At 41.2% G+C, this 26,702-nt stretch overlaps 3 protein-coding genes across 3 annotated transcripts in view; 2 read left to right on the forward strand and 1 right to left on the reverse strand.

Moving 5' to 3' along the window:
- Positions 1–345: 345 nt before the first annotated feature.
- Positions 346–14,259, reverse strand: ints7 (integrator complex subunit 7). Its single transcript, XM_061754499.1, has 20 exons — positions 14,036–14,259; positions 13,809–13,938; positions 13,527–13,673; positions 12,976–13,113; positions 12,631–12,677; positions 12,271–12,470; positions 12,072–12,194; positions 11,598–11,715; positions 11,368–11,496; positions 11,154–11,248; positions 10,094–10,333; positions 9,711–9,848; positions 7,834–8,040; positions 7,404–7,598; positions 6,322–6,425; positions 4,026–4,094; positions 3,547–3,679; positions 1,705–1,803; positions 1,007–1,195; positions 346–704 (listed from the first exon to the last, which is right to left on the reverse strand). Exons 1-20 carry the CDS (start codon positions 14,127–14,129, stop codon positions 423–425), a joined length of 2,877 nt encoding a protein of 958 aa, XP_061610483.1. The 5' UTR covers positions 14,130–14,259; the 3' UTR covers positions 346–422.
- Positions 14,260–14,310: 51 nt separating this feature from the next.
- dtl (denticleless E3 ubiquitin protein ligase homolog (Drosophila)) lies at positions 14,311–22,839 on the forward strand. Its single transcript, XM_061754500.1, has 15 exons — positions 14,311–14,875; positions 15,387–15,524; positions 15,604–15,696; positions 15,775–15,836; positions 16,003–16,123; positions 17,317–17,382; positions 17,471–17,586; positions 17,662–17,735; positions 17,831–17,937; positions 18,030–18,134; positions 19,191–19,303; positions 19,397–19,486; positions 20,308–20,431; positions 20,657–21,291; positions 22,151–22,839. Exons 1-15 carry the CDS (start codon positions 14,824–14,826, stop codon positions 22,214–22,216), a joined length of 1,962 nt encoding a protein of 653 aa, XP_061610484.1. The 5' UTR covers positions 14,311–14,823; the 3' UTR covers positions 22,217–22,839.
- Positions 22,840–25,090: 2,251 nt separating this feature from the next.
- Positions 25,091–26,702, forward strand: part of ppp2r5a (protein phosphatase 2, regulatory subunit B', alpha isoform) — a 28,725-nt gene continuing 27,113 nt past the window's right edge. The window contains exon 1 of the mRNA XM_061754214.1: positions 25,091–26,207. Within this exon, the coding sequence (XP_061610198.1) occupies positions 26,060–26,207 (148 nt within the window). The 5' untranslated portion in view covers positions 25,091–26,059. The remainder of the gene's footprint in view (positions 26,208–26,702) is intronic.

Below are 26,702 nucleotides of genomic sequence, written 5' to 3' on the forward strand. Positions count from 1 at the left end.
TTTTTAAACGTGAGTAAACTAATGCAACAACAATGTTTTGTTTGGAAGTACAGTAATACATGTACCTCGTACAGATGACGCTCATGATGAGCCTGCCCCCTGGCGCACTTCGAGAAAAACAACTCGGTAATTCAAGGGCATCCATTACTAAAATGTTCTAGAGATTACCGCATGAAATATTAGTGGATTATGAAAGGGTCATGGATTTCCAAGCAATTTTGCATTATCTCTTGACTGGCTTTCATGCATTAAATCTTTACCTGGACTGCATACTGTCTGAAAAAAAATACTATGTGGAATTCAGTTATAGTGTCCTTTACACTCAGTCAAAAAGATCAGCAGGAATTAAATCTGGTCTTTTATAATCACTGGAACAAGCATGTACATACAGACAAGTCAGTAGTTGTAGCTAAAAAGATTAACTAGAAGCGACTGTATGCACTCCTCTGAGGAGCAGGCTGAGCAGCACTTTGTTGCATTTGGTGGCGGAGCTGCTGTGAATACGGATCTTCCAAAGACTTGACCGACAACGTGGTCTTGGGCCCGGTCTTCCACTCTATGCCGCTCTCGTCCACCACAGAGGCTTCCACGGTAACCGTATGAGTGCCCAGGATGGAAAAATTGAGCAGGAACTGGGTGCTGAAGTAGTCGTTGTGGGGTTCGACCCGTTGCTCGATCTCATTGGTTGTACTCTCGAGAGGTATCTGTAAGGTAGCAAATCAATACAATCAATAAACACGCTCACAAATTCAAAATAAAAAGCAATGATGGTAAAAAGGTAGAGGCTGGTCCGGTATTTGAATACTGTATTTACTCAACTGCAAAAAAATAATATTAAAATATGCATTATAATAACTACATTGTTTTGTATTGATCTCTTTGTTGCTTTTTTTCTTCATCTTTCTTTCATATAAAGATACAATACACAGAAAGAGGGATAAAAACGAATCACCATAATATGTCAAGCAAGACTTGCAACATTTGAATATAAGGACAAGATTAAAACCTTGTAATCTGCTCCCAGTCCCTTGCTCTGGAGTGTGGATGTGACATTGAGGCACACCGACTGGATCTTCCTGAAAAGTCCTGGGCTGGAACCGTGTTGAACCACCCCCTCTATCTTGAGAGTCAGCTGCTGGTTGTTCTGCACAGGGATTGGCTCATTTGGTGTTCGTGGCGACGGAGAGAGGGCAAGCTGGAGAAATGAGCAAAGATACGCGTCAACCATGAGAGTTAAAAACAGAACATCCCAAAGATCACCCGAGCTAGACCTACAGTGTTCAGATGCAGCTCAATAAATTTGAAAATCACAGAATAAATGTGATTCATTTCAAAACTGAAATTCATAAAATATTTAGATTCAGTACACACAGTGAAATATCTCATGACCTACCAGTAATTTTTTGGTATCATTTTGATGATTAGTTTACAGCTACAGAAAATCCCAAATTCACAATTGCAAGAAATTAGTATATTACATACATAAGAAAAAAATTAAGATTACTTTTAATCAAGAAATTAGGTAGGAATTGGCCTTCTGAAACGTGTGTTAATTAATCTGAAGAACATGAATTTCACTTTTTGAATTAAACTATTGAAATAACTATTGTAATTTATTGAGATGCACCTTTAGAATATCACCTATTTTGGTTCAGTCTGTTAATAACGTTTGCTTTTATATTCTAGTGGCAAAAACCTTGTTACCTTGATGCTGGTTGATTGAAGTTTTTGGAAGAAGTACCTCTGGAAAGACAGTGGGACCTTCAGCAGTGCTATGATGGCATCACAAAGACAGCCTGTATGCTGAAGAAGACAGTAGTTACATCTGTATGATATTACATAATCTGAATAAAGTATGCACATTATGACATTAAATCACATTACATTGGGTTGTGTATATACACACACACACACACTGAACACAAATATAAACGCAACACTTTTGTTTTTGCTCCCATTTTTCGTGAGCTGGACTACAAGATCTAAAACTTTTTCTACATACACAAAAGGCCATTTCCCTCAAATAATGTTCACAAATCTGTCTAAATCTGTGTTTGTGAGCATTTCTCCTTTGTCACGATAATCAATCCCACCTCACAGGTGTGGCATAGCATATCAAGATGCTGATTAGACAGCATGATTAATGCACAGGTGTGCCATAGGCTGGCCACAATAAAAGGCCACTCTGAAACATGCAGTTTTATCACACAGCACAATGCCACAGATGTCGCAAGTTCTGAGGGAGTGTGCAATTGGCATGCAGGAATGTCCACCAGAGCTGTTGCCTGTGAATTGAGTGTCCATTTCTTTAGCATTAGCTGTCTCCAAAGGTGTTTCAGACAATTTGGCAGTACATCCAACCAGCCTCACAACCGCAGACCACACTAGCCCAGGACCTCCAAATCGTGCATGTTCACCTCCAAGACTGTCTGAGACCAGCCACCCGGACAGCTGCTGCAACAATCGGTTTGCATAACCAAAGAATTTCTGCACTGTCAGAAACCATCTCAGGGAAGATCATCTGCATGGTCGTCTTCCTCATCGGGGTCTCGACCTGACTGCAGTTTGTCGTCGTAACCGACTTGAGTGGGCGAATCCTCATATTCGATGGCATCTGCCACATTGGAGAAGTGTTCTCTTCACGGCTGAAGCCCGGTTTTCTCTGTTCAGGTCAGATGGCAGACAGAGTGTGTGGCGTCGTGTGGGTGAGCGGTTTGCTGATGTCAATGTTGCGGATCGAGTGGCCCATGGTGGCGGTGGGGTTATGGTATGGGAAGGCGCATGTTATGGGCAACAAACAGGTGCATTTTATTGATGGCATTTTGAATCCACAGAGATACCATGACAAGATCCTGAGGCCCATTGTTGTGCCATTCATCCACGACCATCACCTCATGTCGCAGCATGATAATGCACGGCCCCATGTTGCAAGGATCTGTACACAATTCCTGGAAGCCGAAAACATCCCAGATCTTGCATTGCCACCATACTCCCCTAACATGTCACCCATTGAGCATTTTTTGGGATGCTTTGGATCAACGTATACGACAGCGTGTTCCAGTTCCTGCCAATATCCAGCAACTTCAAACAGCCATTGAAGAGGAGTGGACCAACATTTCAGAGGTCACAATCAACAACCTGACCTGTGTTGCACTGCGTGAGGAAAATGGTCATCACACCAGATACTGACTGGTTTTCTGACCCCTCCAGACTCCCGCAATAAAGCAAAACTGAACATTTCAGAGTGGCCTTTTATTGTGGTCAGCCTAAGAAACACCTGTGGGATAATCAGCATTTTGATATGCCACACCTGTGAGGTGGGATGGATTATCTTGACAAAGGAGAAATGCTCACTAACACAGATTTAGACAGATTTGTGAACAATATTTGCGGGAAATGGCCTTTTGTGTATGTAGAAAAAGTTTTAGATCTTTGAGTCCAGCTCACGAAAAATGGGAGCAAAAATAACTTGCGTTTATATTTTTGTTCAGTGTATGTGTATGTATATATATATATATATATTTATTTATTTATTTATTATTTTACCAGATATGACACAGGTGGATGCTTCTTGTTTAGGGTCTCCACTTCCTCAAGGACACAGTTAAATACTGACATAATGCGTCGCTCATATTCACTCTCTGACTGAACAGAGCCAACAAGGCCATACTCCTGGTAACTACACGACACACACAGAACAAAGTGATCAATTTTCACCCAATTTTATGCAGTAGTTTAGTGTATTTATGCAACACCGAACATAGAAACACTGCAGCGCGAACTTATTAGCATGCATGTAAACTAAGATGACATTTCACTGCTATCTCCAACAAGGCACCACATGGAAATGACGAGTAATCTTCTCAAATGTCAGGCCAGTGCAGGTCAGAAAATTAATGAAAGCAAAAGATGCTTGACTAAACAGCAGTTGGTAACGTGCCGCTTAGAATAAAAAACAAATGCTATTAAAAATGTATAACTACTGTACATTTTTAGTATCAATCACTCTCGCAGGCAGGGCTTACCTGACAGCCTGTGGGTCCAGTATCAGAGCCTCGATCACGTGAGAGACGAGCAGACAGCTCTGTTGTTGTCTAACCAGGCTGTTAAGAAAACCAAATTATATCACGGGAGAAAACACAGCAGTCATGAAGAGTGGAGACCAAGGTTGAAAATGGATGAACCAATACCATTTTTTTTCTTTTTTCCAGAGCAAGTATGCGTAGAAGCACTTATATTTGAGTACTTGCCAATACCAAGTACCGGTACTTGATAACGCCATGACATCTCGCAAATTTGATGAAAATGTGTCTTATTTTAATTCAATATTGTTCACAAAAAAAAACTTTTCTTGAACATGGCATAATTTTCACTCAAACTCACATTTTTTCGTATAACTAGTGATTAATGACATTTTAACATCCAACTGCAAGTTTTTCCTAACAGTCTTGCCACACATTTCACTTAAATGTAGTATGTAACTCAAGGCAATTCAGTTATCTCAGTCAGAAGACGAGGGGGCAATATGTAAAAAGAGTACATACAACCCCAATTCCAATGAAGTTGGGACATTGTGTTAAACAAAAATAAAAACAGAATACAATGATTTCCGAATCAAGTACAACCTATATTTAATTGAATACACTTCAAAAACAAGATATTTCATGTTCAAACTGATAAACTCTATTGTTTTTAACAAATAATCATCAACTTTTTAATTTTATGGATGCAACACGTTCCAAAAAAGCTGGGACATGTGGAAAAAAAGACTGAGAAAGTTGAGGAATGCTCATCAAACACCTGTTTGGAACATCCCACAGGTGAACAGGCTAATTGGGAACAGGTGGGTGCCATGATTGGGTATAAAAGGAGCTTCCCTGAATTGCTCAGTCATTCACAAGCAAAGATGGGGCGAGGTTCACCTCTTTGTGAACAAGTGCGTGAGTAAATAGTCGAACAGTATAAGGACAATTTTCCTCAACGTACAATTGCAAGGAATTTAGGGATTTCATCCTCTACGGTCCATAATATCATCAAAAGGTTCAGAGAATCTGGAGAAATCACTCCATGTAAGCGGCAAGGCCGAAAACCAACATTGAATGCCCGTGACCTTCGATCCCTCAGGCGGCACTGCATCACAAACCGACATTAATCTGTAAAGGATATCACCACGTGGGCTCAGGAACACTTCAGAAAACCAATGTCAGTAAATACAGTTCGGCGCTACATCCGTCAGTGCAACTTGAAACTCTACTATGCAACGCAAAAGCCATTTATCAACAACACCCAGAAACGCCGCCGGCTTCTCTGGGCCCGAGCTCCTCTAAGATGGACTGACACAAAGTGGAAAAGTGTTCTGTGGTCCGACGAGTTCGCATTTCAAATTGTTTTTGGAAATTGTGGACATCGTGTCCTCCGGGCCAAAGAACCATCCGGACTGTTATGGACGCAAAGTTCAAAAGCCAGCATCTGTGATGGTATGGGGCTGTGTTAGTGCCAATGGCATGGGTAACTTACACATCTGTGAAGGCACCATGAATGCTGAAAGGTACATAGAGGTTTTGGAGAAACATATGCTGCCATCCAAGCAACAACTTTTTTCATGGACGCCCCTGCTTATTTCAGCAAGACGATGCCAAACCACATTCTGCACGTGTTACAAAAGCGTGGCTACGTAGTAAAAGAGTGCAGGTACTAGACTGGACTGCCTGTAGTCCAGACCTGTCTCCCATTGAAAATGTGTGGCTTATTATGAAGCGTAAAATACGACAACGGAGAACCCGGGACTGTTGAACATCTGAAGCTGTACATCAAGCAAGAATGGGAAATAATTCCACCTACAAAGCTTCAACAATTAGTGTCCTCAGTTCCCAAATGTTTATTGAATGTTGTTAAAAGAAAAGTTGATGTAACACAGTGGTAAACTTAACCCTGTCCCAGCTTTTTTGGAGCGTGTTGCAGCCATAAAATGCTAAGCTAAAAATAATAAATAAAAATAAAGTTTATCAGTTTGAACATTAAATATCTTGTCTTTGTAGTGTATTCAATTAAATATAGGTTAAACATGATTTGCAAATCATTGTATTCTTTTTTTATTCATGTTTAACACAACATCCCAACTTCATTGGAATTGGGTTTGTACGATAGAAATGAGACGAAAAAATAAGGGATAAAGAAGAACGAGAGGAGTCTGATAGATATACAAGATGCCATGTTACCGCTGTGTGTTAACCACTTTTTCAAGTTAGAGTACGGGTAGAGTGGGACACTATTGGCGCTGATACTTATACTGCTATCGGTGCATTCCTAGTAATAGGATACAGCTCCACATTTCGGAGGGTGGCGTAGTCGGCGTCAAATGATGACTGGTGTAACTCAGCATAGCGGGTGGCGAGACTTCTGAACTCGTCCATGCATACTTTCATCTGAAAACCACAGAAATGGAGTGACTCTTTCACACAGGGGTGGGTAAACGTTTGTGCTCAGGACCAGATTTGCTTTTTAAAACAGACACATGGGCCAGGTCATTTGCAAATGAGGTAAATAAAATAGTTATATTTTAATATTCAAATAATTCATTCTCATTTTTATTAGTGTATTTGTCCACTTTCTATATCGCTTATCATCATTAGGGTCACAGGTGAGCTGAAGCCCATCTCAGCTGACTTAGGGCGAGAGGTTTGGTACACCCTGGACTGGCCTTCCTGTGTGGAGTTTTCCCCGTGCTTGCGTGAGTTTTTCTGGAGGTACTCCAGCTTCCTCCCACATTCCAAAAAAATCTTTAATTAAAGACTCTAAATAGGTTTCATTCTGGGTGTAAACGGTTTGCCTGTACTGTATGTGCCCTGGCAGGCGACTAGCCCAGGATGTACAATGCCTTGCCCAAAGTCAGTTGGAATAGGTTTCAGCTCAGGCGCGACCCTAATGAAGAAGTGATATAGAAAATGGATGGATGTGTTCCTTTCCTGTTTCCAAACTTACTAAAATATATATTGTATTGCCATACCATTGACATATAATGTACATCAGCTAAAGTTAAAAAACACAAAGGAAAATAATTTACCCAGGATAAGCTGATGGATGGATGGATAATTAAACAATTATATGAAGTAAAATAACAAATGATTTTGTAGTTTTTTATTTTACTAATACTACATTATTTTACTATTTACAATAAATCTATTAACAATCAGTAAAGTAAATGAATAAAAATTAAGAAATATAATTATTGCAACAACCATTACAGGGCTATTGATTATTTAAATGGTCGGTGGGCCATACTTTGACAATCTCCGTTTTAGCACATTCGTTCGTCATGGACAAATCAACAGAAATGAATCAATTGGTCATTCTGACTTGCACAATTAGCCTGTCTTTAAAAAAATTTTTTTATTTTTTTTTACCTGTAATGAGATACGGCCACAGCTCTGCAGGTCGTGGCCCGTGCTTAGGGCGAGGGAGGTGGCGACGGCTGGAGGGGGACTGGTTTTCAGGCTGTTGCAAGTGCAAATGAGCTGGGACAGCGCTTGCAGGTTGTCGATGCGCAGCTTAATGAACTCACACTGGAATGTAAGTGGATTTAGAGGAGTGCTAGCCGCCTGGAGGGGAGGATTAATCACATAACCTTACATTAATGCCGTAGTAGCACACAACTCAAGATGAATTGACTAGATAAAGGCAAGTATTATGCACATTAATCCGCTAACAGGTTGTGTGGGATCAGATCCAAAACCAAGACTACGAAGAAGATCATCAGCTAGGAACATCTGTCACTGGTGCTAGAGTGCGTGAAATAAATGTTTAATGGCAGCCAGATGCTGGCAGTTAACTGACCGTGAGGGAGGCAATGCCCTTTTGGTAGGAGCGCAGGGCCTCGGCAATGGCGCTCATGGCTCCGCTGTAGTCTCCGTCCTCCATGTGTGTCAGGCATTGCTCGGCCTGGGAGAACTCCTTGAGGCTGTTGAGCCAGAAGTAGAAGTGCTCTGATGCCACGCGGGTTCGCAGACTCTGGTAAAGTTCACTGGAGAGCTCGTGGCACCCCTATGGATTCAAGAGAACACTTTCATGCAACCACACAAAGCTCTATGTAGCAGCAAAAAGTTCAACTTCAACAATGTACTGATAGTGATGACTAAAATTCCCTTTACAGGTAAACGGAGTTTTAATTTCACTTTACTTTATTATACTTTATTTATATTATATATATTACACAGCGGAACCCCACAATTTCCTAAAGTTGTACAACTGGAAATCGACTGACGTGTGGGAAAATATACCTTTAGTCGTGCAAAAAAAATGGAAGGTCGAATTGTCATCATACGTGATGAGAATTCAGCACAGGGAGTATCTAACGGAGTAACTGCATCAGTGTGGTTTAATTTTTTTGGTGTGTTTTCGTGATGTTACGAAAAGTGTGATGATGACGGGAAATGGAATTGAATGTGACAGCTGTACTTGCATTTCTGTCCTGGCTGCATAGTACAATTCAGCCAAAGTGACAATAACTCAATTCAACTCTATTTATCAAGCACTTCCAGCTAAAACAAAGTACTGGAAATAAATCAAATCAAATGTAAAACTCGCATAATAGCACAAAATAAATAAAAAAATTTTAATCGCAAATATAATCTTTAAAACAAAACTAGTTGATGACATTGAGACACCCCTGCAGTTCTCTTGTGTCTTTAGACCAAACTGTCCTTCTGTTGGCTGCCTGCTGTTCCAGCAGCAGTTTATTGGTGGTCTCAACGTGTAGGAAGTTAAAAGTGATACAGAGGACTGAATGGGACAAGAGATTTGAACCATTTCCTTCCATTGAGCATTATGGGGAATGTGAGGTTACTCGCCAACGGATCAACTTAACAGATGTAAGAAAAGTGCATGTTTGTTTACCTTCAACCATCAGGTGCTTCAGCCAACGCGAGTGATGCATACTGTTATTGTAAGATTACAATTTCAGTATTCCGATACCCTCATACTGGTCAGTGGAGACTTCAATTGTTTTCCTCGCTCTCATCTACAGTACCAACAACCCGACACATCGACTGTGCACAGAGAGGGAATAAAATTCTGCACCTCCTGTATGCCAGTGTAGATGACATCGAGACTAAAAGTTGAACAGGAATGTACACTTAAAGTCAGCTATGTTTGGTCTTAATTTAAAGAGACTCTCCTCCCAGCCACACATCTTTGTCACAGTGTCAGCTAATGTTGAGTACATCATTTATTGTTTTTTAAATATAATGAAATTTTAGCTTGCAATTAAGAGGGCAGCACGACACACCCAGTGGTAACCCTGTCTGCCTCACGGCACTGAGGTTCTGGGTTCGAATGTCAGGTCAAGCCCTCCTTGCATATTCTCACAGTGCTTACGTGGGTTTTCTGTGGGTATTACGGCTTCCTCCCACAATTCAAAAAAACACATCACCTCCATTGAAGACTAACTTGTGCATCATTGTTTTCTCTTTGTGCTCGGCGACTGGCTGGCGACGTTCAGTGTGTACAAAGTCAGCTGGCTTTGGCCCCAGCTCCCCTGTGACCCCAATGTGGAGGAGCACTATAGAAATTGGATGGCAGTTGCCGTCTTCTTACACTTGACATATGTTAAAAGAACGCCCCTCCCTTTTCACTTCCACTGTAGAGCACACAACCACCTGCTATAACTGCTTTTTGCTCAATATGTGATGATGTGATGTAAAGCCCATGATTACCATGCGAGAAGCCTGCCGTGCGATCCGGTACACGGTCCAACCATTGGCGACGTTCTCAAGCTGCTGTTTGATGACTGTCTTTACTTCTGCTGACAGCGATGACTGGCTGGCGACAAAAATCACAGTCGCCAAAGAAACCTGAGCAGGATCATAGAAGATGTGGAGAAATAATGAGAGACAGAAGAATGTAGAGTGAACCCCTGCTTATTAACGGTTCAACATCCGCAACTACGTATGTGCGTATTTTCGTACTTTTTCGGTAACGCACTAAGATGCCACCCAAACGACATGTTAGCGTCGGAGTAGCTAGCGTTGGTGGAATTTTCAATACAAATGAAAATTACATTTAAATGTTATAGCTGGGGTGTGTGCACTTATCTCACCAGAAGCTCTTGCTGTTTGTCGGTGGATGAGTGACTAGCCACTCGGTAGAGATCCACCAGATCTCCCAGCATGCTGTCGCCCAGCACCGGCAGATGGGTGGCGATGGCTGACAGAGTGTGGGACATGAGAACGCGAGAGGAGTCACAGGACAAGTGGAGCTGACCTAGCAGGAATTCCACAACGGATTGGCTGAGATGAGGTCGACTCTTCAGCAGCTTAACTAATGAGGTGAGGATGGTCTAAAATCAAAGGATAGGTAAATTGTAAGCAAACCAGAAACTATTTAGGACGTGATCTTTGACAATTCAATCATGCATTAGATGACTGAGTTAATCATGATTATGGTGAAGCAGTTTATGCTCCAAAGGGCTGCTAGAGTAATTCAGCCTAGAATTCAGAATACAAAGTTTGTCAAACTATTTATATTCATGTTATTTAATAAGGAAAACAGTGCTCACTGATAGCCAAGAATCTTTTCTTTTTATAGCTGTAAGGACCAAAAAGTACTCCCGTACACAACATGGTTAGGTTTATAAAGGGTCTTTTTTTTTAAACATTTAATATTTTAAACAGTTTAAAACAGGGGTTAGTAACCGTTTTTGAATCAGGTGCCATTTCAGAATTTGGACCACACTGACATAATAAACATAATAGAATAATATGATGCAATTGTATATTTTATATGAGAATCTGTGGGTTAAGTGTTTTTGAGTTGTTTGTTTTTTAAATAACAGTACCTGTGAGGTTTTATTTGTTTTTAGAATTGCACGGCAAGCCAATCGATTTCTCTCCACCGACCGGGCCAATTTTCACAAATTTTGATTTATCCCTCAAAGGGAAACTGTACTTACACTCTACTTACAACTTACACATTCACAATAATTTGTGCCTATTGAAAAGTGGTATATATATTTATATATATATATTCTTCCTCCAGGACCAAAGCGCTTCAACATGTTATCTTACACATCTTGATCTAAGTTTAAAGACTGTGTCGCAGGATTGAATGGAAAGCTAGTTTGTTCTCGGCAAATTATTGCAGACACTCTATTGCCTTACTTTAAGTGTAGCTTGGGCACTGGGGCTGCCATCTTGACTGCAAAGCATCAACAGGGACTCCAGCCCCAATATTGTATCCTGCTCTAGGGCATTATCTGAGGATACACAAACACACACAGACAAATATAAATCAGTTTAATATGAGAAGGGAACGCTTGTAAGGAGTTGGAAAAGAAGTGTCAATAAACAATATTTCAGCTGCGAGTTAACGTACCGTTTTCTGGACAGGAAATGACAATGTTGGAGAGCACTATGACCCCATGGGCAGCGACAGCCAGGTTGCTATGGTAACAGCACTCCTGTGCCAGTTTCACCAGGTCAGTCATCCGAGGGGGAACAGACACTGAAGAAAATGTTTTGAATTAAAAGAATTTAATTAAAGGTTGGAAGTGAATAAGAAGTCTAAATTGTGTAGGGAAAAAAAATACAAAATATGAATCTTACCTGTTGTATGACTGAAGTACTGCTTAATTGCAATTGTTCCAGAGAGGGTGGAGAGCACAACCAACATGCCGAGTTTCAAACTAACATAAGGGCTGCTCAGTGCACACTCACACAGGGTCTGCAAGTGAAAATGAAAATCGGACTACCGTAAAGTTGGGACTACAAACTGCGACGATTGCCTCCAGATTCAAGCCATGCAGTTTAAACAGTGATGCTGCGTATTTGCGGATTTTCCCCATCCTGTGACATGACATGTCACTGGAGTTCATATGGAAGTCAAGCAAGGGGAGTAAATACTTTTGGCACTATAGTACATGTGCGGCCTCTAAACCAAAGCGGCTAATGTTAGAAACAAAAATCGAACTTTTTTTATTTACTAGGTGCATCTTACATTCTGCTGCACTAGATGCATCACATTTTTCCCTAAACAACTCATAACAAAATTAAGATGCTTGTCAACAGCTGAACTAATACCTGAGTGTTTTCCCTTATCCAAAGATGAGGAGCCTTTTTCGCTAGCAGCTTTAGATCACTAATTGCCAGCCTCTTGACAGCTTTACGTGGATCATCCTTCAGGTATTGAAGGAGGAGCTGCAACTATGGGATCAAAATAAAAAGGATGTTAAAAAGACCATTACAAGAGAAACGGTAAGCATAATCCAAAAGGCACAACCTGCTTGGGAATGTCAATCAGGGAGGAGGCAGCAAGCTGGGTAAAGGTGTGCAGGGTCACAATGACCATGGGCGTGGAAGGGTAAGAGGTGACCAGGTTTTGCAAAAGTTCTCGACTGCTGGATGCCAAACTAGCGTCATGGTGCATGTGCTGTAGCATGGGGATCAACTTCAGCTTCAGGTCAACGGGGGTCTCCAAACCTGAGATGGTGTTAAGACAATGAAATGTGGCTTTTCAAACAATAGTTTTATAACACATACTGCAGGTGCCTTTGCAGTGCTACTTGGTTTTTTTTGAAAGAGAATTATTGGAATTACTGTTCCTGTTTCAAGAATTCTGAATAAGAAGTGAAGGTATTACCTTGAATCATCTCACTGACTTTGTTGCAAATTCCAGCTGCAAAGACTCTAAAAACAGTAATAGAATACAAAAGTAGGCATATGCAAAGAAATGTTATGAAAAATACTCCTCGGCCATGAATGTAAAACCATCCAAAAAAACAGTACGGCAGTAACAGAACGTGCCTTCTTGTGTCGTGTCATGACGTATTATCACCCCTCTGCGTAAAATAGTTCGATGTACGACGTTTGTAACCTCAAACTCACCGGGATCATCGTAAACCCAGGAAGCCGTATATTGAGCGGTTAACTTCTTGTTAACTTGTATGACAGCCCCCAAGCCATTATCTTTGCACTATATCCTTACTTTGACTGTGCAGAAAAGCTGGCTGCAGCAAATATAGCAGCTTCTACTTCCACGTTGTCATGCGAGTCGAGACTCTGGCGAATACTGTGGTGGGCGTTTTTCCTCTCTGGTATAATGGAGGCTAAACTGCCAAGCATCCTGATGAGAATGGAAAAAAAACAATGGTAAGGGAAGATTGCTTATTTATATTTATTATATTTATTTATATATATCATATTTATTTCTATGGAAATTGCTGCTGGGGGGAAAAAAATTGAGAAACTTTTTTAAAGGTTGGTTTTTATTTATATTTATATATATATATATATATATATATATATATATATATATATATATATATAAATATATATATATAGAGAGAGAGAGAGAGAGAGAGAGAGAGAGAGAAATAACGCAAACCCCAGAAGGAAAATCAAACAAAAAGCAAAACTTGTTTTGAACAATGTCATTGTCAGTTGCTCGTTCTATTGATGAAGTGAAACAAATCGATAAAGAAAAAATTAACAAATAAATAAAATCTGAACTTACTGAACATTTCCATTATTGATTACCTCAAAGTAATGGCTCGGGCCACGGGGTCATTGCTATGGATGACAGAAAACACCCTTTTGACAAATTCGTCGACATTGAGGATTTTTTCCAGGTGTTTTTCACTCTGCTGCGTTACTTTTAGCACACAGAGGCGAAGGAAGTTGTTCCTGAAATTAGTGACACAGGCGTGTTTAGGGGTGCATTCATTCTGTTTTGTTTGTAAATGCATAAACACCATCCATTGTGCCAGTTACAGAACATTTGAAAATCATTCAAATGTAATCCCGATTGAACAGCCATACCCAAGTCTGAAAATGTCTGCAAGTTTCAGAAACGCAGAGTTAATGAGTATGGGAAAGGGGTACTTGAGGAAGAGTTTAGGGAACAGCACCACAGCTTCACACTGCTCTCCAGGCTTTCCCGACCGCAGCCCTGCAATAAAAGCATGAAGACATGTCCTGCTTATTTGGTTACAAGCAATAAGCACTGTAAACTATGCTAACTAGTTAGCAGGCTAGCATGTCGGCACCTTTGTCAAGCTCCAAGAGTGCGGAATTGGCGTCAAGTTCTTGCTCGCCATAGCAAGCCTCCGACAGGAATGAACGCGCCGTTGAAAGAGACATTTTTCGTTATTTTCCGGCTTAATATTTCCACATTTGAAGGCACAAAAACGAGCACACTATACCTTCATATTTAAAAAGATGTAATAACAATCGTTCTTCCATCCGTCAGATTTTCACAATAAAACACACGTACTGTACCCGCCTGCCTGGCTTTGACTGTGCCTGTATATTTATTTGTGTTTTATACTGGGCTGGTGTCTGTAAATACATTACATTTGGCCATGCCATTTACTATAATAAAATTTGACATTGCTTATCCAAGTGAGTGTTTCTCATCCGATCTTATTTGAAACCCACACGCATTAGAAGACAAGAAATCAAGGTTTTTAGAGTAGCCTTAATTGTGTTCCACCTTAACTGTCACTTACTAAATCAAGAAAGAAAATCATGTTTATATTTTCAAATTTAGTTTCCATTTATTTTCAAGTTTAATGGTAATGTTATATTTTTAAAAGTCAAGTGGCGCAAATAAAGCGGAAAAGGAAGTCCGTCCAGAGCGGAAGTGGCTGTTTGGACCAATGGTTAGCGCAGAACACTGGGTGAGCGCGGAAATCAGTCACTGCGTTCAGACGATCTGTTCGCGGGAAAGAACAGCCACATTAACACAGAGAACTAGCACCAGTTAAGGTGCTAACCAAATTTTAAGATACATATATTTTAGGATCATAAGATCGGGTCCCACTGAAGCACAGGCATGCTTTTCCGTTCAATAGTTGACAATCGCATCGGCAGAAAAAGGCAGAATGGTAAGATAAAATTTGGGCTTTGGAAAGAGCATCAGAGTCATATGTTTAACAGAAGTGATAGTAGTTTATACTTTTAAAAAAAAGTTATTTTGTTATTTGATCGTGTTAAGCGTTGAGTCATGTGTAGGCTAAAAAAAAAAGTTTAAAAAATAAACTGGTTTATTCTGATTTATGGATTTATTCTCGCTCAATCTCCATATGAATCCACTAACATTTAAAATTGACTAGCTACTTGTCTGCCGTCGTGCATTGGATTACTTACACAATTTCCCTACAACTTCAGTAAGTGACGATGACAATGGGTAACTGATTGGTTAAAGTTATGACATATAAATTTGGAGGTTCACATTAAGATTATATTTTCATTGATTTATTGCCCCGGTGCAGGTAATTGACCTGTAACAAATTAGATGTACAAGTGATTTTGATTTACCACAGTAGTAGTTGACAAGTTGACTCAAAAAGTAACACTTTTAATTTTATACGTATTTCCATGCATTAATCTCTCCAGCGTTACCTGCACATCCCTGGACCAAGTACCCTCTGAGCTCCCTTCTCAAAGGCTACCAGTGTGTTTGCCATGATGAACACATCTCCTATGGGAACCTCGGCGACTCGGTGCCCCCATTTGGATTATCTTTCTCCTCCGGTAGAGCACATAATATTTATCATCATATGACTATAGGCGTGTTACCATAAATTTAACGCCTGTATCCATGTTCTCACAGCAAGGGAGATTCAGGATGTTCTGGCTGTGGCAAATGAAGAAGGCATTGTTAGGCTTTACAACACAGAGGGACGAGGAAACCTACTTCTGAAAGGTGCACCTTGACACCTTTTGTGTAGCCCCAGCCACATCATTTTGGAATAGAAGAGGCTAACTGTGTGTATACTTTCAGAATGGCTGGCTCATGACAATGCCGTCTTTGACATAGCATGGGTGCCAGGGGAGTCTCAATTGGTAAGCCGTTGTCTATAATATTCTCGTATGGCATGTCATAGTCTGTAAATACTTGGTTGGTTCATCACTGTATTTGTTCTTATACCATTCACTATCAAACAATGTATAAACATTACACACAAAGGTTGTTTTTCCCTCATCTTTTATTGTCATGCATCCACCTTAGGTGACTGCTGCAGGCGACCAGATGGCCAGGTTGTGGGATGTGAAGTCAGGCGAGCTGTTAGGTAGCTTCAAGGGCCACCTCTGCAGCCTCAAATCTGTTGCATTCGCTTCAGAGGACAAAGGTATACCTTTTGAGTTTTCCAATGTTATTTTAAAGGTCCCATATTTTGACTATTTAGCCATCCATAGAGAGACTCCCTAACATGTGCTTAGTTTAAAAGTGTAAATTTCATTTAAGAAAAAAAAAAAAACACCTTGGTTTTGTCATACGAGTGTCCAGAAAAAGCCCCTCTGGCAGCTACTTCTGTTTGACCCAGTTTTGTATCTGCTTTTTCCATATTTGGCTAAGACCGCCCCCTTTCCTCTGATTGGTTGCCTCCATGTATCAGACCCACCTGTGAGAGCACACATTTGTTATGTTGACAGCGCTGGCTCGTAGCAGAAAGGGAACGCGGACATCTTCGCTAGTGACATAGATAAGCTTGAGAAATTTGTATGTCTTGATTTCAGGCCTTTCTGCAAAAAAAATGTCTGAAACTCAGGAATGCCTGGACAATTTTAATTCATGTTTCACATGTTTACTGAGGCATCATAGAGCCAATATAATATCCCAAATACTAGAAAAAGTTGGTTTAGTAAAATTTGGGACCTTTTAAGCATTTTTTTTTTTAACCCAAATATTCAACTGTATTTAATTAAACTGCTCTGCATGATGGAGCATTTCCAGCATTTACATTTCCTTGATTAGCTAGGGTGAAAAAATATGGTTGACGAGTGGTTAGCACGTCCGTCCAACAGTTCTGAGGTTGGGGATTCAAATCTGGGCTCTGGCCTTCCTGTGTGGAGTTTGCATGTTCTCCCCGTGTACTGCACTCTCCGGGTACTCTGTTAGGTTCATTGAAGATGCAAAATTGTACATAGCTCTGAATGGGACTGGTTGTTTGTCATTACATTATGTGCCCTGCGAGTGACTGACGACCAGTCCAGGGTCTGACCTGCCTCTTGCCCAAAGTCAAGTTGGAGTTGGCTCCAGCTCATCCGCAACCTTATAGAGGACAAGCGGTTTAGCAAATGGATGAATAGATGTTTTGAAGTAAAAGAAGGGGTATTTTTCTCACCCAAAAACTGTTGCGCCTATATCGACAGCACCCTTTTTGCTTGTGGCCAAGTAGTGCGCTCCATTTTGCCTCAAACAAAGAACCAATTCAATTGACAGTATTTTTAATGGTCCATAAATTGACTCATTCATTATTATGCAGGTCCCTATTCAGATTCAATAGCAGAAATATTGATGAGATTATCTGTCTTCTCACAGCTGTGTTCTGTACCGGTGCAAGAGATGGAAATATTTTGGTGTGGGATACCAGATGCAGCAAAAAAGGTACAATTTAGATTTTTCTTTCATCATACTTTAACTTGAAAGGGAGAGAGTCGACAATAGGACGTGTCGTAATTTGTCTTTTTCTCAGATGGTTTCTACAAACCGATGAAACAAATCCAGGGTGCTCATAACAAAGCAGAGACAAACCCCCCATCGAAAACAAAGAAGAGAAGACTCAGCACCCGTGGCATGGCTCCTAGTGTTGTGAGTTTCCTCAACAAAGATTTGTTCAATTAGAGGCTTGTGTTGCAGGAATTCTGACCTTCACATGTTTTGTAGGACACCCAGCAGAGTGTCACTGTGGTTTTATTTCAAGATCAGCACACTCTCATCTCCTCGGGAGCAGTTGATGGGTGAGGCCCACCCCCTCAAATGCTTACATAACATTCAACATTCTTTGTGAAATAACTTTCAGGTTAAACATGTTTATTTTACTATTCCTTAAAAGAGTTGTTAAAATGTGGGACCTGAGGAAAAACTACACTGCACACCATCACGATCCTGTAGCCCTGCAGACATACCCATATCCTGGTTCTTCAATGCGCATGCGTCTTGGTTAGTTTTGCACTTTTGACTAGTGCTCACATAACTTCTTTTTAAAGGACAGTGAATGTGATATAGAATGCATTATCTTGCTTTTGTTCCAGGTTATTCTGGGCTTGTCCTGGACTCCACAAGGTCTAACATCATGTGCAACTGTACCGATGATAACATTTACATGTTCAATGTCAGTGGGATAAAAACTACACCAGGTAAATCAACAACTACACTCACAGTATGTATTCGTTAACAAAATAGGTGACTCCCAGTGTCGTTATTTTTTTTTAACCGGTACCGCTCACTAGATGGCGCTATAACTAAAAGTAGTACAGCAAGAGAATACTGAGGACTTTTTTTTTTTTTCCCCAATATTTATTGCTGGTAAAACTTAATTTTATTATAGCGGAACACTCTCGAATCTGCAATGAATAGATGGACAGATAGACATTGATAATTTAGATATATTAAAATAAATGGGGGATATTAAATAATGCTGATCAACCTCCCATTTTGTTTGCAAATTTGAATCATTTTAGCCATAGGAAATTATGGAAATAATCCAGGGTCAAACTTTTGTTATCATGTAACTTTTAATAAATGTCCAAATTGTATTTGAAATACCTTTTTTTTTTTTTGACGGTCACACCTGTAAAAAGAAATAATATTGTGAATATTAAGATATAAACACGAAAAACTAAAATATTAACATTAATAAAGGATGATGGCTTTATACAAGTGTTAAAAAAGAAGCTAACCATTGTAAAACATTAAAACAACAGCACACTCTTATATTTTATAGCGAATGTAGACACACACGGTCACATTGGACAACAGCATTGAGGCCCTACTGGAGACCTGCTGCTTTGAATGAGAGAACACTTATGGACTATATTTGCCCCTTTTTCTATACCCACATTCATCTTTTAATATCCCTGGTTGAGGCTGGTCCATTGTTTTGAGTAAGTGATCAAAAACAGTTCATCTTTAAATGTTTGCTGACTTGAAGTCTCAGTTTGAGCTTTGAAGTTTTGTCCAAATTTAGTGTCATATTTTCCCCAAAATGTTGCTCAAATGCCAAATTGTACAACTTCAGGGACATTCGACTTAAGAAGATTCAATTGTGTCTTTGCAAGACTGACTTGTTATGAAATTCATTACAACACATGCAGTTTAAAAATAACTTATTTTAACAGTTGCTGCGAAGGTGGCTAAATGATTTTGGCCTGCGATGGTGTTTATAATATTAATTCCAATGTTTTCTCCCACAGAGGCAATGTTCAATGGCCACCAAAACTCATCTTTTTACATCAAGTCCACAATTAGCCCAGATGACCAGTTCTTGGCCAGTGGTTCAAGTGACAACCACACATACATCTGGAAGGTACATTTCATGATGTTGAAAAATAGAATGGTAGATTCTCCTTTATTTGCCATGATTATAAATGATCAGAATACATATACTTGTTCATTCCAGATCTCTGATCCCATGCTTCCTCCCATGACACTTCAAGGCCACAGTGAGGAAGTGACATCTGTTGCATGGTGCCCAACAGACTTCACGAAGGTGAGATGATGGTCTAGTATGATACTTTGTGTACTGTCGTATACTTGCAACCGTTCAAGCAAACCAGGTGGCCTTACAACTACATAAGATTGATTTACAGTGGTGCCTTGAGGTACGAGTGACCCGAATTAAGAGCTTTTCGAGATATAATCTGTCAATCAACCCATTTTATTTCAATTTTTAATGTTTTTTATTTTTTTTTGCTTTGACTTGTGACCTTATTTCACAACAAGCGGCCGTTTGGCAGATATAATTCGTAAATATTCTTAAAAAAAAAAGGCTTGAAGTTTTTTTTTTCACTCTCAGATGAAAGTTACTGCTAAACTTAACAAGAAACAAGCTAAACAAACACAAAGAGAATTCTACGGCATATATTCTTTATCCTCTGTAAAGAATAACTAATATTCCTGCCATACTGGGAAGCCAAGAGAGGAGCTGAGTTTAGATTCGAGTATATTCGTATGACTGTCTTATACTGCCCCCAGGTAGCCAGAGCGCACACATCAAAATCAGCTGTACTTTGTGCATTGAAAGAGAAAGTGTGACAAAAACTTTTTAAATCTATTTGTTTATGCCATCACTGTCTTTTGTTTAATAAAGTACAATATATGTAGAGTGCTATTTTTTTTCATTAAAAAAATTCATTTGGAAGCTGGAACTGATTAATGGCATTTCCATTCGTTTCAATTGGGAAAGATGATTTGAGATACAGTACGAGAGTTTTGCGTTACGAACATGGTCAAGGAATGAATTAAACTCGTATCTCTAGGCACCACTGTACTTTTGCCTTTCTTTTTTAAAATTCTGTCTTCTCATTCCAGATTGCTTCCTGCTCTGATGACCACACTGTACGCATCTGGCGCCTTCATCGTGAAATGGACGGCGCACAGTCGTCAGTGGGAGAGGCCAATCTCGTTGGCTGGGCACGTCCTAAGAGTCCACACAGTAAGGACAATCTTTGTAACCGGTTGCGCTACGTGACTATTCAACTATATTAGTACATTAAAAACATCCCCGAACCCTGTAACACAATTCATCCATCAATTATTTATAGCTATCGCTATAGGTTCAAACTAAATGTTTTTTTTCTGGTGTCATTTTTGTGATTTCGCGCTTTGTCATATCTCATATTGTTTGCTAACTCTCAGTTTGATTCTGTTGTGTATCTAGAACCTTCAAACAACTCTGAGTCAACCCCTGCTAAGGACCCGAGAGCCGAGAGCATTGCAGGGCTGGCCTCTCCGCGTCTCGCTGCTTGTGCTCCGAATGTGGCTGCCTTGCCTCTACCCTCCAGCACTACTTCACCTGTCCAGTCTCAGCAACCCAAAGCCTCTAATTGTCAAAGAACCCCACATTCCATCAAATCATGGCTATCCCCGAGACAAGGATCTCCAAACCAGAAAAGCCCTCTCCTGCGTAAGGTTCTGAGTCCGTGTCCACAGTGCCCGGAGGACTGCACCTCTCCTACGCCACCACGAGCCAAACGCAGGCTGGAGACTGCCAACAGTTCGTCTGATGAATGTGAGGGCGCAAAGCAGTGCGATTGTGTCTCAGAACTGTATCATGTTGCCAAAAGGAACCGGGCCCAGTCAGGCATCTGCTGCCCAGCTCAGGAGGGTCTGCTACAGACAGACAATCGTATTGAGGAAGGGAGAGCATCATCAAAACAGAATGGCAAAGAAAACTCCAGCCCTCAAGTGACAGACTGGCTGTCAGTGATGGGCCAAAAGATGAGAGGAAGCTCTAGTAGCCCCCGAAGCCCCAGTGCTGCCAAAAAACAAGCAGGCAAGACGCCAACTTCACCGGTAAGAACAAGTGCATAAATGTTTTTTTTAAAGTTGTGCTTGTAGTCAAACAATACACTGAGGGTCCTTAACTAAACCTTAAAGAGATCCAATTTTTGGTCTTGTCTTGAACATCATAATGTACTGTATAGCACCCATGTACTGCTTGTTCTTATTGCCCTCATTGTCAACATGCATGTTTTTGGGAGGAGTTGGAATAGCAGCCCAGACATCTGAACTATGAGGCAGACGTACGTGCTCACCACTATTCCCCACCGTGCTGCTTATAATGCATATAACTTGTCATCACCGACTGAGTGTCAATTTAAAAAAGAAAAAGATCCAATTCTATAGTACCCTAACACTTTTTAATATTTATTGTTGAGATACATGTTAAACTTAAAGTATTTTTGTTGACTGAGTCATAAGGGAGGAGTTAAAAGGCACATGATTGGTCTATGCATTTCCTGGATGGATGCAATCACTACCACGAATCCCTGCAAAGTTGCACTGAGTAAATTACAAACATTAGTCCAAATAAGATAAGATAAGTCTGGGTTTGTATAGTAAGGTCAGGGATCTGGACCAGACTCAGCTGTTTAATGACCTACTGTATAAACTGCAGACTTGCATGACACAGTAGCTTAACTAGCACTTAATAAGAGACAAGAGAGAACCATTTCTATTGGTTGTTTCCTGCTGTTAACGCCGGCCATCACGAGTCAGGCATTCGGAATATGTTGCCAGTCGAGAAAATCACGCTCTGCTTTTGCCACTTCACCGAGAGTCACAATTCTGAAATAAATTTGTAGGCCATGAGGTAAATTATGACTGAAATGAAAACTGTAGTGTAACCCTTTTCTCTAATCTACTTTTTCAGACTTTGAGCTCGCCACAGAACATGAAAAAAATCTCCTCCTATTTCACAAGGAGACCCACAGAGTGACCTACGGAGATTTTTTAGAATCCAATAGTTTCTGTTTGAGATGCTGTATTAAAGGTGATTTTAACAGGAGACTACAAACTGCTTTGTACTGTAACATCTGTACTGTACTGTAACATCACTCATTCGTTTAACTTGATATGTTTATACACATCTAGAATGTGGCACAACCTTTGACCGTTTCATATTTATTGGGACATAGTTTGTAAGTGCCCCATAAACCTTTATGATGCTGTTCAGAGTGTCGGATTGACAAGTTTATGGTGGAATTTTTGCTGAGTAATTCTTTTACTGGGACAAGCTATATTTACGATCTGCTTTTGACACGACTTTATGAGGTAGTTTATGCAAAAACATTTAGACTTTTGAGATCTGTCCCATGAAGTGTAAAAGTTAAATTACCAGTTTTATTCACTGTCTTGGAGCCCTTTTATGAACATGTGTAATTATTCCTTGCTGCACATCAGCTTTTATCTGCTCAGCATTTTTTTTTGTGTATTTTTGTTGTTGTTGTTCTCGAGGAAATACTCCAGTTGTTATGTACAAAACAGCAAGTGATTGTTGCATGGTGTGTTTGTGACGCACAGTTGAGTGGGCAGATTTCTATTAAAATTAAAATATTTGTAAAACTGTAAATGGTGTTCCTGGCTTCATATTTTCAGTCAGATTTTATGTTCCAACCTATTAACCACCCACATGGGTAGCAGTGATATTTTGTTAAATTAAGCTGTAGTCCTCATGATATAACATATTGGAATGTCAGGGTGTCAGCAGATCCTTCAACTTGAGTTCCCAAAATTAACCCCTTAATTGTCCTTAAAAAATAACGGCAATCAACTGTTAAAACATTTTTTTTTAAACTTTAATATCAGAAATATTGTGGCAGAACTTTTAAAAATGTGAGCAAATATAAAAAAAGGTGTTAAATCTGGTTTCCTTAAACTTGCAACACAATTTTTCAAAATAAAATCCTTGAAATATATTTTTTCTCTTAAAATTTCAATTTAAATGCCGTAATAATAAACTAACACCATCCATCCATTTTCTTCCGCTTATCCGAGGTCAGGTCGCGGGGGCAGTAGCTTTAGCAGGGAAGCTCAGATTTCCCTCTCCCCAGCCACTTAATCCAGCTCTTCCGAGGGGATCCCGAGGCGTTCCCAGGCAAGCCGAGAGACGTAGTCTCTGCAGCGTGTCCTTGTGCGTCCCCGGCGTCTCCTCCCGGTGGGACATGCCTGGAACACCTCACCATGGTCTCAGATTTGGAGGTGCTGATTCTCATCCCAGCTGCTTCACACTCAGCTGCGAACCGCTCCAGTGAGAGTTGGAGATCATGGGCTGATGAAGCCAACAGAACCACATCATCTGCAAAAAGCAGAGACCAGGACAGCCCTACAACATCCAGAGCCTTTAGGAATTCCAGGCGAATCTCATCCACACCGAGGAGCTTTTTAACCACCTCGGTAACCTCAACACCAGAGATAGGAAAAGCCCACCTCAGAGACCCCAGACTCTGCTTCCTCATGGGAAGGCATGTCAGTGGAATTGAGGAGGTCTTCGAAGTATTCTCCCCAGACTTACGACGTCCCAAGTCGAGGTCAGCAGCGCCCCATCCCCACTATACACAGTGTTGATGGTGCACTGTTTCCCTCTCCTGAGACGCCGGAGGGTCGACCACAATTTCCTCAAAGCTGTCCGGAAGTCGTTCTCCACGGCCTCACGAACTCCTCCCACGCCCGAGTTTTTGCCTCAGCGAGCACCAAAGTTGCATTCCGCTCCATCAACTCCCTCAGGAGTCCCACAGGCCAAAAAGGCCCGATATGACTCCTTCTTCAGCTTGACGACATCCCTCACCTCTGGTGTCCACCAATGGGTTTGGGGATTGCCACCAGGACAGGCACCGACCACCTTACGGCCACAGCTGTGGGCGGCTGCCTCAGCAATGGAGGCACGGAACTTCTCAACCTCACACACCAGCTCGGGCTCCTTGCCTGCCAGAGAGGTGACATTTCACGTCCCTAGAGCCAGTTTCTGTAGCCGGGGATCAGATCGCCAAGGTCCCCGCCTTCGGCCACCGCCCAGCTCACACTGCACCCGACCCCTATGGCCCCTCCCACAGGTGGTGAGCCCATGGGAAGGGGGACCCACGTTATCCTTTCGGGCTGTAAGAAGGCCTCATGGGTGCAGGCCCGGACACCAGGCGCTCGCCTTCGAGCCCCACCTCCAGGGCTGGCTCCAGAGGGGGGCCTCTGTGACCAGTGTCCAGGCAACGGAAACCTAAATCCATTAAGTTTATTTGTCATAGGGGTTTTTGGAGCCGTGCTTTGTCTGGTCCTTCACCTAGGACTTGTTTGCCATGGGTGACCCTACCAGGGGCGTGAAACCCGAGACAACTTAGCTCCTAGGATCATTGGGACACACAAACCCCTCCACCAAGGTGACAGCTCAAGGAGGGGCCAACACAATATGAAATAAGTTGAAGAGATAATGTACTGTGTACTGGAGCTTCAGACACAAGTTTCATTTGTTTTTACGTGTAACGTGTTAGGGCAGCTCGTTCTACTATTCAATTGGTTAAAAAGTTTCCTGGTTTATACAATATCTTTCATGATTGGTTGTTGGAGATGTCAATCAAGAATCTGTCGGGCAATGCAGCCTACGTAACGGTACTAATATAAACCCTTTTAAATGATTTTTTCAAACTACAATTTTAATTAAATTATAATAGTTTAACATATTTTAAGATTACTTGAATCTAATGTCTATTTGCTACCTCTGAAAATTACCGTGCCTGTATTTGTTTTCACGTGTCACGTGTTAGGGGCCGCTCGTTTTTCTATTCTACTGGTTAAAAAAAGTTTCCTGTTTTGTACAATCACATTCGTGATTGGTTGATGGAGACATCAGTCATGAACCCGTCAAGCAATGCAGTGAGTCTACCTAACAGTACTGTAGGTCGAAACACAACGACACAGCGGTGCTGCTGGGGTTGTTTATGGCTGCCGACTCGTTGCGGGCGTTTGACAATTTGACACATCGAAGAAAATATTTCGCATTAGCGGGAGGTGTCGAAAGGTAATCACAATCGTCATTTCGGTAGGGGACGTAAGTAAGACCGTGTGGCACCACTGGGCACGGGGCTAACTTTTAAGCGTTCAAGGCGTAGAGGGAATTTGAACTTCATCGACCGCGAGTGAAAATACTCAGCAACAAAAGCGGCCTGTGAACTCTCATTTTCTTTTTCCTCTTGTGTGAAGAGCCACACGGCTTACATGGAGCTACTACTTTTTTCGCCTTGGATCTCGATCGTGGAGGAATCTGTAGTACAGTGTCCACCAAAGTCGGCTATGCTAACAAGCAAGGCAAGCTAGGTGGCTGTTAGCTACAGTGGTCGTATATTCACACCTCTCGCCAACTTTACCGCTGGAATGCAATTGGATTTGTAGGGTATAGGTCGCTATGTTATAACTATTTAAACGAAATTACGCACCGAGAAAGTCCACGACCATTTTTTTCACACCCGAGTGACTTGTTGGCTGCTCTAAAGGGGCTATGTCGAGTTTGGTTATTTTTGTTTGCCTGTCGAAGATCGTTTCCAGAAAACAGCAAGCTGAACATAAGATGCCGCGTCCTCAACACCGACACAGAATGTCGGAGCACGCTGAGTAACGTCGCAGTTTTTTGACAGGAGGCGAGCGTCAAGTTGCGCAGGTTGCTCCACATTTTTGTGCGGATGCGAACCCTTGGGGGGAGGGGGGAAACACACTGAGGAGAAGACCTTGTTTTTGCGAATCTGACAAGGAGGGCTACGCCGGTCGTCCTCAGGCTGTTGTCGCCTCCCGCATCAAAATGTCGGCCATCTCTGCATCAGAGAAAGTGGACGGATTTACGAGAAAGTCTGTTAGGAAGGCGCAGAAACAGAGAAAATCTCCAAGCTCGTCTCAATACAGGACTCAGATCGCCCCGGTGGAGCTTTCGACGCTGCCTCAGCTCAAAGGTAAGAGGATGATGATGAGGTCTGGTGGGTGATTTAAATAGGCCATCACAGTAACACGTGTTATGGCTACTGCTATGAATCACACCTTGATCACTATTTATTCAACCAACTGTCTGAAACCGAACGTGCAACTTTGCAGTGAGTTTGCACAAATACTAATTCAAGATGGCAAGCCTTCTAAAAGAAGACTAGGACCACCTGTTGCTTTGGATTTGTCAGATCTAGCTGTGTAGTGCAGTGTTTTGTTGAGTCAAGGGACACATTTTACATTAGAGAAATCTCAGGCACACCTTCTATCAAAAATGTCAATTAGGTTAGGTAGTACTTAATTGTACTTCCTGGAGTGTAGTGGAAGAGCATTTAATTGCTCCTCCTGTCACTATGTCGCTCGCATGATGCAATTGTAACCAAATGTTTACATCCACTATATATAAAAACTATTTTTTTCTCAGTCTGACATGTAATCAGACAAAACCTTTCCTGTTCTAGGTCAAT

Source organism: Phyllopteryx taeniolatus, chromosome 18 (genome assembly GCF_024500385.1).
Source record: "Phyllopteryx taeniolatus isolate TA_2022b chromosome 18, UOR_Ptae_1.2, whole genome shotgun sequence".
Classification (NCBI taxonomy): domain Eukaryota; kingdom Metazoa; phylum Chordata; class Actinopteri; order Syngnathiformes; family Syngnathidae; genus Phyllopteryx; species Phyllopteryx taeniolatus.